At 45.7% G+C, this 14,357-nt stretch overlaps 1 protein-coding gene across 1 annotated transcript in view; it reads left to right on the forward strand.

Annotated features, from left to right (window-relative positions):
• The window catches only part of FAT2 (FAT atypical cadherin 2), an 80,918-nt gene that overhangs the window by 53,363 nt on the left and 13,198 nt on the right, over positions 1–14,357 (forward strand). The window contains exons 14-19 of the mRNA XM_025435257.3: positions 1,062–1,445; positions 3,478–3,692; positions 4,670–4,807; positions 5,421–5,564; positions 8,005–8,202; positions 11,436–12,246. Coding sequence (XP_025291042.1) covers positions 1,062–1,445; positions 3,478–3,692; positions 4,670–4,807; positions 5,421–5,564; positions 8,005–8,202; positions 11,436–12,246 — 1,890 coding nt within the window. The remainder of the gene's footprint in view (positions 1–1,061; positions 1,446–3,477; positions 3,693–4,669; positions 4,808–5,420; positions 5,565–8,004; positions 8,203–11,435; positions 12,247–14,357) is intronic.

Here is a 14,357-nt window from a genome sequence, read left to right on the forward strand (position 1 = left end):
CTGTTATTATTCTAATCTAAATACTCCATCAGATATTCCAAATGTGACCTGACCAGAAGCTTCCTCTCTTTAGAAAGAATATGGTCTTTCCAGAAAAATGTATATATGGGGAAATTGCATGGTATGTGTCCTTAACTTATGTAAGTTCAACTATTCTAATAGGCAGTTTCTGCCACTATTCCACCAAAAGGGTGTGTGTGAGATGTGAGAACCTCAGGCTCAGGGTGTGTACTCCTCCCACTGGGTAAGGATCTTAGGGCTGAGCATTCAGTATTGGTGTTCTTCATACACAATGGCCCCTACTGCTTTATTTAGTACACAACCATACACAATGGCCCCTACGGCTTTATCTAGTACACAACCAAAATCATAGAATTTGAGCCAAACCTGAGGAAACACCACGTTTTGATTTGCTAAGGACTTTCCATGGGTATGTGTGTTTCCTTAACTTTTTATTTTGACATAATTGTAGATTCATAGGAAGTTGCAAAAATCATACTGAGAGGCCCCTGCACCCTTCACCCAACTTTTCCCATTGGTGGCATTTTAGCTATAGCAGGAAATTGGTACTGGGACATTACTGGTAACTGGACTATTAACCTTATTCAAACTTCACCAGTTTTTTTTTTCACCAGTTGTAATATGCACATTTGAATGTGTGCGTGTGAGCATGTCTTTATGTGTCTAGTTCCATTCAATATTATCCCATATAGAATTTCATGTAACCACCACCACAATCAAAATATAGAATTGTTCTATCACAACCAAGGGACTCACTATCGATTTTTCACTTTGTAAGCTGGCATTGGACTCTAATTCCCACATAAGCAATTTCAGATAATTGTATAGATCTGCAGATACTCCACCCCCAGGAACCTTTCTATGAGGCCTTGAACCCCCAGTGAAGAATCTCCCACTGAAAGATTCTCACTTTTAACCTGAGTATGTTAGCTTCTATGGGGACCCTCCACCCTAGTCTCTCCTGTGGTTAGAAAATTCACTGCCGGTGGGGCCAGAGAAGGGTCTTTCAGTATGAATCATGCTCTTGGTCTCTCCAACAGGTGCCAATGCCCAGGTGGTTTACTCGCTGACGGACTCTGCTGAAGGTCATTTTTCCATTGAGGCCACCACAGGTGTGATTCGGCTAGAGAAGCCACTACAGATCAGGCCACAGGAAGCACTGGAGCTCACTGTCCGTGCCTCTGACCTGGGAACTCCGATACCACTGTCCACTCTGGGCACAGTCACCATCTCAGTGGTAGGCCTCGATGACTATCTGCCCGTGTTCCTGAACACTGAGCACAGTGTACAGGTGCCCGAGGACGCCCAGCTTGGCACAGAGGTGCTGCGGCTAGCCACCCTCACTCGTCCCGGGGCCGAGAAGACTGGCTACCGTGTGGTCAGTGGGAACGAGCAGGGGAGATTCCGTTTGGATGCCCGCACAGGTGAGCCAGCACCTGAGGCTACCCCCCCTCAACATGCACCTGCACACCCAGGGTCTTGGGGACCACTGACTTCTTCACATATAGGGCAAAACTCTTTTGGTTCTTTCTTTACTCTTCATCTTTCCAGGTCCCAAGCCCCTCTTCTGCCCCGGGGCCAGCTTATGTGGGGACACCCTTTATTCCTTCACGCCCCCACCCAGGATGCTTGGCAACCCGCTCTCCTCCCACAGTTTGTAGCTTCATGGTCCCAGCTCAGGCCCAGCCTCTGGAGGATGAGACCACTCTCTGCCCTCGGCTGACAAGGCACTTGCTGGAATCTGGGGCATAAGCTTCCCAGGGTATGGCTACCTGCTTCCCTCCCACAACCCTCCCCAAATATCCTGGTACCCCTGCCTCTCCCCTCAGTCTCATGAAGAGAAGTAGGAAACGGTCTCTTCTTTCCTTCAGAAGAGCCTGAGTCAGACTCACAGAATCTCATGAAAGGGCCTCAGAGCCTGCTCAGGTCAGATTCCTCCCCATAGCACCCTTGCAATAGTATTTTCTACCTTCTAATGCAGCTGTCTTATCACTGAGCAGTATTTTTTAATGGTTGTACTGTGGAGACTTTAAACATATAAAAATGTAGAGAGAACAGTGTAATGAACCCCACGTTCCCATCACCCAGCTTCAGTAATTGTCAGTGTCCTGGTCTGATTTGACATTTGCCCTTCACCACCACCCCCATGCACACATACTGCATTTGGTCGACAGGCAGTGTTTTAAGTCTCTTTTAATCTCTAACATTTTCCTCTCCCTCTTTATTTCATCTACCATCTAACTAAGGAAACTTGAGTCATATGTTGGGCAGAATTTTTTCTATTTTGGATTGATTACTGACTGTATTTTTTTGATGTCATATATCTCTCTAGCCCCTATATTTCTCATAAATGACATTTAGATTAAAGACCATGATCAGGTTCAAGCTTAATCTCATAGCAACAGTGCTTCATAGATGATGTTGGGCTGTACTTTGCACTTTGTCAGGAGGTATATATAACTGATCGGATTTTTTTCTGAGGTTAAGATGGACAATGGGCTTGTGTGTTGTCAGCCTGACCCAACCTAGAGCCAAATCCCCATAGAGTTCTTCATCAGCTGTTCTTCTAATGGTTTTAGCAACCTTAGATGATTATTTCTTAGATACATTATTTCATTAGGCACAGCATAATGACGATCTCCTAATTTTATCATTCCTTATTAATTTACTAATTGGAATTCTTTTATAAAGAAGAGCTTTCCACCATATAACTATGCAGGAACAACACAATAAGTCCTTATTCTTTTCCAATTTTCAGAAAAATAAATCTGTGCCTTAGCAGTTCATTGAACAATTTTGGGTAGTATAAAACTCCTTATAATCTAAGTTCTGTCACTTACTAGCTGGGTGAACTTAAGCAGGTCATTTACTGATGAGAGCATCAGTTGACTCACTTAGAAAATAGGAACCACAGTTATTCCTACTCTACAGAATTATTATAGATTTATATGAGAAAGATTTGATATTACAGATTTAAATGAGATTTCAATGAAATATTATAGAAGTAAATGAAGGAAACACTGCTGTTGAGAATGACAATAAGGAAAATGAGAGATGGAGGAGGAGGGGAGAGGAAGGTAATGGAGAAATAGAAAACAGAGAAGGTGATGTAAGAAATGAAGGATGAGATGATAGGAGATGATGGAGGAGAGGAAGGAAGAGATGATGGAATGAAGGAGGAGGTGATGGAGCAGATGATAGAAGAGAGGAAGGAGGTGATGATGGAAGAGATGAAGAAGGAGATGAAGGAGGAGATGGAGGACATGTTGGAGATGATGGAGATAGCGGAGGATAAAATGGAAGAGATCATGGACAAGACAGAGGAGATGATGGAGAAGATCTGTCTTTCTCAACCCTATTGAGCTGCCTCTTCTGGGGTTTGGCTCAAGACTCTTCAGCTCTATACCTTTGCAATCCCAAATGCTTCATTGCTTCCATCATCTCTTGTTTCTTCAGGGATCCTGTATGTCAACAAGAGCCTGGACTTTGAGACAAGCCCCAAGTTCTTCCTATCGATAGAATGCAGCAGGAAAGGCTCTTCTTCTCTCAGTGACATGACCACAATTGTGGTCAACATCACTGATATCAATGAACACCGACCCAGATTCCCCCAGGATCTGTACAGCACAAGGGTCTTAGAGAACGCCATCGTGGGTGACGTCGTGCTCACAGTAAGGATCTGCAACTTTGCCTTTTAGGGGGCATGGACTTGGGTGGGCTTTTATCTCCCCCTCTCCCAGATGTCTATGACCATGGGTTAGTTTATCAATTTATACACTAGGGACTTAACTCTGACTTGCAGCTACTTGGCCAAACTGTTACTCACGACAGAGGGTCTCAGAGCCATGTTTGATAAGGTCTAGATTGGGTATTGTTAGAATGGGGCACAGGAGAGATCCGAGAGGACTGCCAGAGGCTCCAAGGCCTGGGAAAGGCCTGGTCACTGTGTATGACAAGGAGTATTGGTGTGTGTGTAGGGAGAGAGGCACCAAATAGCACCTCTTTGCATCTAAACATGTAATTGCTCCCTACTACATAGAATGAAACCAAAGTCAAGGTCCTCTATGACCCCTCTTTATTCTGCCTTCTGGTCTTATCTCCTCCCACTCTCTGATATGCATCCTATGCTCCAACCACACAGGAAGATGTGTCTTTCCCTAAACAGCCTCTGCATTTTCACACATTCTGGGCTCGTGCCTGGAATGCTGGCTCTACTCCCAGGAGCCCTCCTTATCCTTCTGGAACCCAGGAATGCTTTGCTAATCTCCCCAGGTAGAATTTATCACTGTGTTCTCTGTCCTCTCATAAAGATGATCATACTTTCCCCCAAATTAGAATTACCCATAAAGTTAAACATTAAACTTCCTGTGGGCATATTCATTTTGGCACACCCCTCACTTCCTAGCTCAGGACCCAGCAGCCGGTCAGTATGAGTGAATGAGTAAATGAATGAAACATGGCATGCTGAAATCTATAGTAGGCTATAAAATGAAGAGATTCCTTTATAGGGATGACTGTGGTCCAGGGACTGCCAGCCAATGGCTGTCATTGGAGTGAGGACATATCTGTTCCCTTACTCTCCCAGGGGCAAAAGTTCCTTTCTGGTTCCTCTTGCCCTCCATTCACAACTACTCTCTCATTGCTGCAGGTGTCAGCGACTGACGAAGATGGACCTGCAAATAGTGCCATCACCTATAGCCTGGTAGGAGGGAATCAGCTTGGGCATTTCACCGTCCACCCCAAGAAGGGGGAGCTACAGGTGGCCAAGGCCCTGGATTGGGAACAGGTGAGTCATGTGGGAGGGGCCCAATCTGAGTTTATCAGAGCTATAGATATGGCCTTAATGCAGGTCCAGGGGATAAACTGAGGTCCACACCCCATGCTGACTTCTCCAGGCTTGTCCTCAGTGTTCCACCCTTGTTTTTTCTGTGTGGTCTCTATGGCTTGTGAGGCCAGAGGCAGGAGAGGGACTAAATTGACCCTTAACCTTCACTACAGGAGCTCAGGCTAGGTTCTTACTATTGACCAGGAATCATATCCTTATCTAACCATCTTCAAAGGCAAGATCATTATAACAAGTTATCATTAATTATCTGCTCTGTGCCAGGAACTTTGATAAATTCTTTATATATATTATGCCATTTGGTCCTTAAAATAATCCTAGGGGGTGGGTCCTGATAGCCTCACAGATATTTAGTCACCTTCCCAAGTTCTCATAGCTAATAAATGGTAGAACTGGGAATCAAATCTATTTCTTTCTGACTCCAAAACCTGGACCCTAAAATAGTATAAGTGGGTAATAGGGGAGTGTCTCCAGCCTTATTTTTTTGAAAACATTAGCAATGAGTCACAGAACTGAGGGGTCTTGTTGCTAACTCTCCACTGGCATCTTGCTACAGACTTCTAGCTATTCCCTGAGGCTCCGAGCCACAGACAGTGGGCGGCCCCCACTGCATGAAGACACAGTCATCGCTATCCAAGTGGTTGATGTCAATGATAACCCACCAAGATTCTTCCAACTCAACTACAGCACCTCTGTCCAGGTACGCTTGAGCTTCCAAAGACATCCTGAAGCCTTTCTCCTTTTGTTTCCCTCCTGGTAGAGGGTGCTCACCATTGGTATCAGTCCACCCAAACAGTGGCCATGACCTTGCCACTGATATCCCTAACAGCAACACAGCCTGCTAAAGGGGACTATGAACTATGGAATTAAAAATAATCAGGGGCACCTGGGTGGCTCAGCGGCTGAGTGTCTGCCTTTGGCTCAGGTCATGATCCTAGGGTCCTGGGATTGAGTCCTGTATCAGGCTCCCTGCAGGGAGCCTGCTTCTCCCTCTGCCTATGACTCTGCCTCTCTCTGTGTGTCTCTCATGAATAAATAAATAAGATCTTAAAAATGGCACTGAGGTGGGCACTTGACGGGATGAGCACTGAGTGTTATTCTATATGTTGGCAAATTGAACACCAATAAAAAATAATTAAAAAAAAAAAAAGAGACAACAGCTGGAATGCTAAAAAAAAAAAAAAAGATCTTAAAAAAAGAAAAAACAGTATATATGGTGTGATACTATCCATGGTTTCAGGCATCCACTGGGGGTCTTAGAACATATCCCTATGGATAAAGGGCCTACTCTGCCCTATTTACAGATTTTTTAAAATGGAAGTGCAAAAATGTACCATAGCTAGAATGTGGCAGACTTGGGATTTAAACCTAGATAGTTTTCCAGATCCCCAAGCTATTTCCACCGTACCAATGGTTTACAAATGGGATTTGAAGAGGCCTAGGGATTCAATGGGAACTGTGACAATAAGAGGTGAGGGAGGTGAGGAAGAGGACAGGAAGGTGGAATCTGGGTCCTGCTATGTATCAGCTAGAGTCACTCCACTTTTACTTGTTTGTATGACCATTAGTTAGGATGCTTTGATTGCCAATAACAGATTACCTGATTAAATGTCATTAAATAATAAGGTGTTATTATTTCCTATAAAAAGGTATGATGGTGGGAAGTTCTATTACAGAATTGGTTATTTTAGCAGAAAAACAGCACCACAGCTTTGGGCTAGCTTCTTTGAAATTCCCTCATCTTTCTCATGGTTACAAAACGGCTGCTGCAGCTCCAGCATCATATCATTATCTAACCATCTTCAAAGGCAAACAAACAAAGACTCCACCCCACCCCATCCCAGGATCTGTTTTCATCAAAGAAGAAAATTCAGAACCCTCACCTGGTTGACTTCTCCAGTGATCAGAATCAGATTGCATGATCACCATTAAACCAAAAACTGGCACAGGAAATCAGATTTTATAACTGATTTAGACCAAGCATACATAGTCTCTCTCTCTCTCTCTCTCTCTTAGAGAGAGGGAGCACGAGTGGGGACGGGCAGAGGAAGAGAGAGAATCCTAAGCAGGCTACATACCCAGTGCACAGAGTCTGATATGGGACTCAATCTCATGACCCTGAGATCATGACCTGAGCTGAAATCAAGAGTCAGACATTTGGGGATCCCTGAGTGGCTCAGCGGTTTAGCTCCTGCCTTCGGCCCAGGGAGTGATCCTGGAGTCCCGGGATTGAGTCCCACATTGGATTCCCTATATGGAGCCTGCTTCTCCCTCTGCCTGTGTCTCTGCCTCTCTCTCTATGTGTCTCTCATGAATAAATAAATAAAATCTTAAAAAAAAAAAAGAGTCAGACACTTAACTGACCTGAGCTACCCAGGTGCCCCAGTTCATCTCTTCTTAATAAGGGCATATCTTTTCTGAGGATATTGGCACCCACACTTGAACAAAAGTCGGCTTTTGTAAGAAAGGGAGGAAGGAATGTCTGTTGGATAGGCAACCATTAGTTTCTCTTCATAAGATTCTGTTTGTAGATAGGATTTTGTTGCAAAAAGACTGTTAACAACCACTGTGTTATAGATACTGAATTCCCATGTTATAGAACAGAAACTGGAACAATACCCAGGGAATCCATTTTTCTTAGTTGAATTCCTACTCATTTTTAAATTTTCTCATTGAGCTGGATATTCCATTGGTCTTCTACACAGGAAACCATTTATAGGTGTTCATTTGACCCTATGAATCACAAATTTCCGCTTGGATCCCAGGCATTAACTAATTTATATACACGAATCATCAGCTATGTGACCTTGGGCAAGTCACCTTTTATAGGATTGGGCAAGTCACCTTTTATAGGATAAAGGGACTCTAAATACACTTCCTGCCTTTTTGTTCTCTGTTTCTAAGACTGAGACTGCCCTCAGGAAGCTCCTGGTCTAGATTAGCAAAGCCAATAACCAATTTACAGGCTGGCAGAATGAATGAATGAATGAATGAATGAATGATAGCTCAAAGTCCAGACATGGTCTGAGAGAGCAGTCGGAGTGCTGAGGATTCATCCCAGATGAGAGGATCCAGAAAGATACCAAAGAAAGGACTGGAACTCATTTTGCTCTTTGATTTCCTGGCACTCTCTGCCTCAGGAGAACTCACCCATTGGCAGCAAAGTCCTGCAGCTGATCCTGAGTGACCCGGACTCACCAGAGAATGGTCCCCCCTACTCATTCCTAATCACCGAGGGGAATGATGGCTCTGCCTTCCGAGTGACCCCTGATGGATGGTTAGTAACCACTATGGGCCTGAGCAGGAGAGTCCAAGAATGGTATCAGCTTCAGATCAAGGTGAGAGCTGTGTTGGGCCACTGGTGGTGACCATGGGGACATTAATGTGCTGCCAAAAGCACTACTAATGCTTCTATAATTAGAGGAAAATGTATGGAGCTCTTACTAGGTGCTGGGCCCTGGGCTGTACTTCACATGCCTTATTGCATTAACCCCCCCACAACAGGTTTTAGGGTGGGTACAGTTACCACCCCCACTTTATAGATGTAGTAATTGAGGCACAAAGAGGTTGAGGGACTGTCTTAAAATACTACTACCAATAAGTGGCAGAGGTGGGTTGTTTTCAGACCAAATACTCTGAGCCTAGAGCTTTAGCTCTGAATTCCCACACTGCTCCCAAGCAGAGCAATACCCTCACTCACCTTGGCTCTAACTCCTTGAGTTTGGCTAGGACAGCTCTCTGAACCTCACAGAAACTGTTGTGGGGTCCAAATTTGAGAAGATACATACATATTTAGGGGGTTATGGTGGTATTGCAAAGGATAGTGTGAGAATAGCCAAAAGAAAGTGGTCAAGGTGGTAGTGAAACGTTTCTTCTTCATTTCATTCCCTCAAGATCCCTTTCCTAAATCTCAAGTCCTAGTGGACCCTGTTATTCTGCAAACTTCTCTGGGCTCAGGATGCTATACATCCATTCATCCATCCAGCTAGTCAGTGATTTGCTAAGTCTTTCAACAAATATTGAGCACCCATCCTGTGCCAGGGCCTATGCTTGCTGCTGGTAATATATAGCAGGGGGGAAAGAAAGGGTGATCCCTATCCCCATGGGCTTTTGATTTGAGTCATGGAGATAAACAATTAACAGATGAAGAAATAAAGAGATGAAAGGCTCATAAGGCACAGGGGAGACATATTCAGAGGGTAGCTGCCCTCATAAGGAAGGACATTTGAGCTGGGACCTGGGGAGCCAGCCACATGAGAATGGGCAGGAGAGTGCCACAGGCAGGAACAAGATAAGCCAACACCTCGAGTGGGGAAAGAGCTTAAAGTGGCCTGAGATGGGGCCAACGTGGTCAGCATTATGATCCTAATGGGAATAAAGCTGAAGAGATGGGTGGAATGGATCATGGAGGCCTCATAGCTCAGGTGACCATTCTACTTGAGGTCCAAACTGTGATGCTCCTGAGAGGGAGAGAAGCACTAAAAATAGTTAATTGGTGATCACTGAGACACAACAGGATCAATTTGTGAAAATTAAGACTGATCTGGGCAAACCAACAAATACAGCCATCCTAATTATAAGTCTTGGTAATACATTTAGTATTCATTCCAATCCCAGCTGGAGCTAGCAGTGCAGAAACCTTGGGCTGATAACGAAGATGCGAGAAGTGGACAGACTAGGGACAAGCTCTTCTAGAAATAAACCGGTTTTGGTGATAGATTGGATATGGGGAGAGAGAGAAGAATCAGGGGTGACTCACAGGTTCCAGACTCTAGTGAAGACTGGGAGATGTGCCCATTGCTGAGGCTGGAAGGACGGTGAGGTGGGTGAAGGACAGGTTTACGGGGTAAAATGAGCACTCTGTTTTGCACATGTCACCTTTTAGTTGCCTTAGGTGAGATGTTTAAGTGGAGGTGTCCAGTGGGTAGCAGGGAATGGGAGTCTGTAGCTCAGAGGACAGCTCAGAGGACAGGTGTAGGCTAACGTAGAGGGTTCTTTCTCAAAGCCAAAGTCATGGACATGATTGCCTAGGAAGTGATGAACTCTGTATCCTGACCCAGACAATCTCTCAGTAACTACCGGCATCGCCATCTCTTGCCCTTGCACTAGAGGCCAGCAAAGGAACAGGCTATGGACACAAGTAGGAGTTGAGATTCTGCTCTGACCTTTGGTTAGTTACTTGACCTCTTCGAGCCTCAGTGATGGCTTTTTTAAGATGGGAGACTTCGTCGTATCTATCTCATGAGAAATGTTAAGGTTAGGGTTGCTGCGATATCTGATATCATGCATCAGAAGTGGTACAAGTGACTGGCAAATAGTCTGTGCTCAGTTGATGGCAGCTGTATATTAAACTTAGCAGAAGTACTAATTACTGTTGCTGCTATTAGTAATATGTCATCTGTGCTATGCACAAATCCCAGCACTAGGTGTAGTTTCATGACTTGCTCACCTACCCAAACCCCTGGAATGCATATGAACAACTCTACTGTCGGGAAAGTTGTGCAGACCCCTGGTGACAGCTGTGAAAGTGATAACGTCACTAAAGGAAACTTTGTCCTTGCTAATCTGGACAGAAAGTTGCAGGGATGCTTGGCGAAATATCAAAGGAAAAGGCATTTTTTATTTACATTCTTTTTGCTTCACTGAGGTCATAGCACAGCCTTGTTAAAACCTTCAATGTCTTTTCATGGCTCTGACATAAAACCCGACCTTGTGCTCCTCAGCCTATCAGTGACCAGGCGGCCTCCTTCGCACCCTCCTCTGGCCCTTGGCCCAGCCCACTGGCTCCAGCAGCTATGGCCCTTTCTTGCTTGATAGAGCTCACCACATTCTTTCCACTCCAAGGCTTGACACTTGCTGTTCCCTTTAGCACCTCCTCTCCTTACCTCTTCTCATCCCTTAGGACTCAATTCAAATGTCAACTCCTCGAGACAACTCCCCTCCCACCTGATCTGAGTTAGGTCCCTTTCACTCTTCAGACTTCTGTCCCATGCTCCATTTATCTCCTTCACAGAACTTTATCTATGTCTGACATTCTCTTGTTTAGTTAATAACATATTTATGGTCTCTTTTCTCCTGATCACAGCAGAGGGCTTGGCCTATTGAAAGTACTCAGTATTTGTTGACTGGTCTGAGGAAGAAATGCCCACCCTGACCCCAATCACATAGTAAGGGGAGATTCCAAAGAGAACCTTCTTAGGCTGGCAGGAGTCATGAAGGATGTGTACAGGAATTTTGAAGAGACATTTGATGACTCACCTAAGGAAAGAGATAGAATGAGGGACACTGGAGAAGAAGAAGGCATAAGTGTGAGTGGCTGGAGAGATTTAGGAAGAGGCTCAGAGAGCTGTCAGATGAGCAAATGGAGTTAAGTCTTACTGTGTGGTATGGGATATAACTCCCTCCACAAAACCTTCTGTGTTTTGCAGTTATTGTTCTCTTTTTTTATTGTGATAATTATGTTGAGTCTGCCCTCAAACACAGAGACATGGCTGCCCAAGGAGGCCCAGCCTTGTCTGAGCGACAGAGAGCTACAGTCCTATAGTAATGGCAGTGCTTGTTTTGCCCACAGGTGTCAGACAGCGGCATCCCTCCCCTCTCGTCTTCAACGTCTGTCAGAGTCCATGTGACAGAGCAGAGCCACTATCCACCCTCCACCCTCCCACTGGAGATCTTCATCACTATTGGGGAGGAGGAGTTCCAGGGTGGCATGGTGGGCAAAATCCATGCCACAGACCGAGACCCACAGGACACACTGACCTACAGCCTGGCAGGAGAGGAGACCCTGACCAGGCACTTCTCAGTGGGTGCACCTGATGGCAAGATTATTGCAGCCCAGGGCCTGCCTCGTGGCCGCTATGCATTCAACGTCACAGTCAGTGATGGGACCTTTGCCGCCACTGCTGGGGTCCACGTCCATGTGTGGCATGTGGGGCAGGAGGCTTTGCAACAGGCCATGTGGATGGGCTTCCACCAGCTTACCCCAGAGGAGCTGGTGAGTGACCACTGGAGGAACCTGCAGAGGTTCCTCAGCAACAAACTGGACATTAAACGAGCTAATATCCACCTGGCCAGCCTTCAGCCTGCAGAGGCCACAGCTGGGGTGGATGTGCTCCTGGTCTTTGAGGGACATTCTGGAACCTTCTACAAGCTCCAGGAATTGGCATCCATCATCTCTCACTCAGCCAAGGAGATGGAGCACTCGGTGGGAATTCAGATGAGGTCAGCCATGCCGGTGGTGCCCTGCCAGGGCCCCAGCTGCCAGAATCAAATGTGCCAAGCGACGGTGCACCTGGACCCCAGGGTGGGGCCCACATACAGCACAGCCAGGCTCAGTATCCTGACCCCGCGGCACCGCCTGGAGAGGAGCTGCTCCTGCAATGGTGAGGAACAGGCTTCCCCAGGACAATCAGTACTGTAGGGCTCAGCCAGACTGACTCTAGAAATAGAGATCCCAGGGAAGCCCTGTGGGGCAGTTAGAGGGGGGTTTTAGCGAGGCAAAAGGCCACAGGCCACCATGGAATAGGTAGTGTCCTCCCAAAATCTAGTCATGGGATGACATCCTATTCTTGACCCTTTTGCAGTGTTTTGAAAATAACAGTAAGGCCACAAGAGACAGGGCACCTGGCTAGCTCAGTTGGTTAAACGTCTGCCTTCAGCTCTGGTCATGATCTCAGGGTCCTGGGATCAAGTCCCGCACTGGGCTCCCTGCTCAGCAGGGAGTCTGCTTCTCCTTCAACCCCTCCCCCCTTGCTTGTGTTCTCATTCTCTCTCTCTCTCTCAAAAAAAAAAAAAAAAAAAAAAAGAGGATACAAGAGGCAGTTACCATGATGGCTGAAAGCACAGGCATCAGACTGCCTGGGTTTTTAAATTTTTTTATTTTTAAAGATTTTATTTATTTACTCATGAATGAGAGACACACAGAGAGAAAGAGGCAGAGACACAGGCAGGGGAGGAAGCAGGCTCCATGCAGGGAGCCCAATGTGAGACTCAATCCCGGGACTCCAGGATCATACCCTGAGCCAAAGGCAGACTCTCAACTGCTGAGCCACCCAGGCGTCCCATAGACTGCCTGGGTTTAAATCCCAGCTCTGCCGCTCGCTAGCCGACTGACCTTAGGAAAATTATTTAGCTTCTCCCTGCCTTTGTGCTATTATAGAGATTAAATGAGTATTAAACATCAAGGGCTTGCTTAGAAAAGTGCCTGATACAGAGAAAGTGGTCACTAAGATGAGTCACTAATAATATTACCATTATTACTACAGCCTGGTGGCTATTAACCTCAAGACTTAAATTAGGCAGCTCAGGTTTTAACTCCAGCTCCATCTCTTACTAGCTGTGTAATCTTGGGTGGGCTAATAAGTTTTCTGAGCTGTTGTTTCTCATCTAGAAAATAATGAAAATATTATCACCTGCCTTCTGGAGTGGGTTTGGAAAGTAAATTACTTAATGGATATAAAAGCACTTAGCCTTTTTCTGGCCCATAAGCACCCTGTCGATGATGGTTGTTATTCATGTGGTAGCAGTTGTTGCTAGAAGGACTCTGCTATGTGCCAGGCACTGTGTAGATGTTACCTAAACTGACTGTCACCAACACCCTACATAGCAGGGTCATTAGTTCAAACTACAGTTGAAACTGAGGGATGGGGACTGTATTGGTTTACTTGAAACCACACAGCCTCCACTGAAGGGCTGGTTATTTAAATACCCATGTGTCCCACTCAAAGCCTGAGCTCTTCACCGCGCTCTACAGAAAGTCAGTTTTCAGATAAGACTCACCCCAGCACCCCTGGCATCAAGAATCCATGCTCTGGACCAGCTCAGGAGTATTGGCAAAAGGAAAATGATGTTGCTTCCAGGTCACCATCACCCCCTGCCTGGTCTGGCCTGCCCTTTATGGGTTCCCCCTGTTTGCATTGGGGAAATTCTTACTCTAAAGATTTGTGGACTTTCTCCAGGTCCCACTGTATTGAAGCTGGGTATGCTACTCTTGGGGTGTGTGTGTGTGTGTGTGTGTATGGGGTGGAGGTGGGGAGGTGGGGGACTGGGAGGTCAAGTGTGCTTCCCTTCTGTGTCTCTTGCTCCAGAGTTACCTGCAAGGGGAACTGTGATAGCCAAAGGTTCTCTCTTGGTCACCTGGCACCAGACACCAGAGGTTCTAAAATTCATGCTTATGTATAATCATCTGGGGAGTGTGGTTTGTTTTTTGTTTTGTTTTTTTACATTTTCTAAATTTAAATTCAATTTTCCAACATATAGTGTAACAGTCAGTGCTCACCTCATTAAGTGCCCCCCTCAGTGTCCACCACCCAGTCACCCCATCTCTCTACCCACTTCTCCTTCCACAACCCTTTGTTTCCCAGAGCTAGGAGTCTCTCATGGTTTGTCTCCCTCTCTAATTTTCCCACTCAGTTCCCCTCCTTTCCCTTAATATCCCTCTCACTATTTCTTATATTCCATGTATGAGTGAAACCATATGATGATTGTCCTTCTC

This window comes from Canis lupus, chromosome 4, assembly GCF_003254725.2.
Source record: "Canis lupus dingo isolate Sandy chromosome 4, ASM325472v2, whole genome shotgun sequence".
In the NCBI taxonomy this organism is placed as follows: domain Eukaryota; kingdom Metazoa; phylum Chordata; class Mammalia; order Carnivora; family Canidae; genus Canis; species Canis lupus.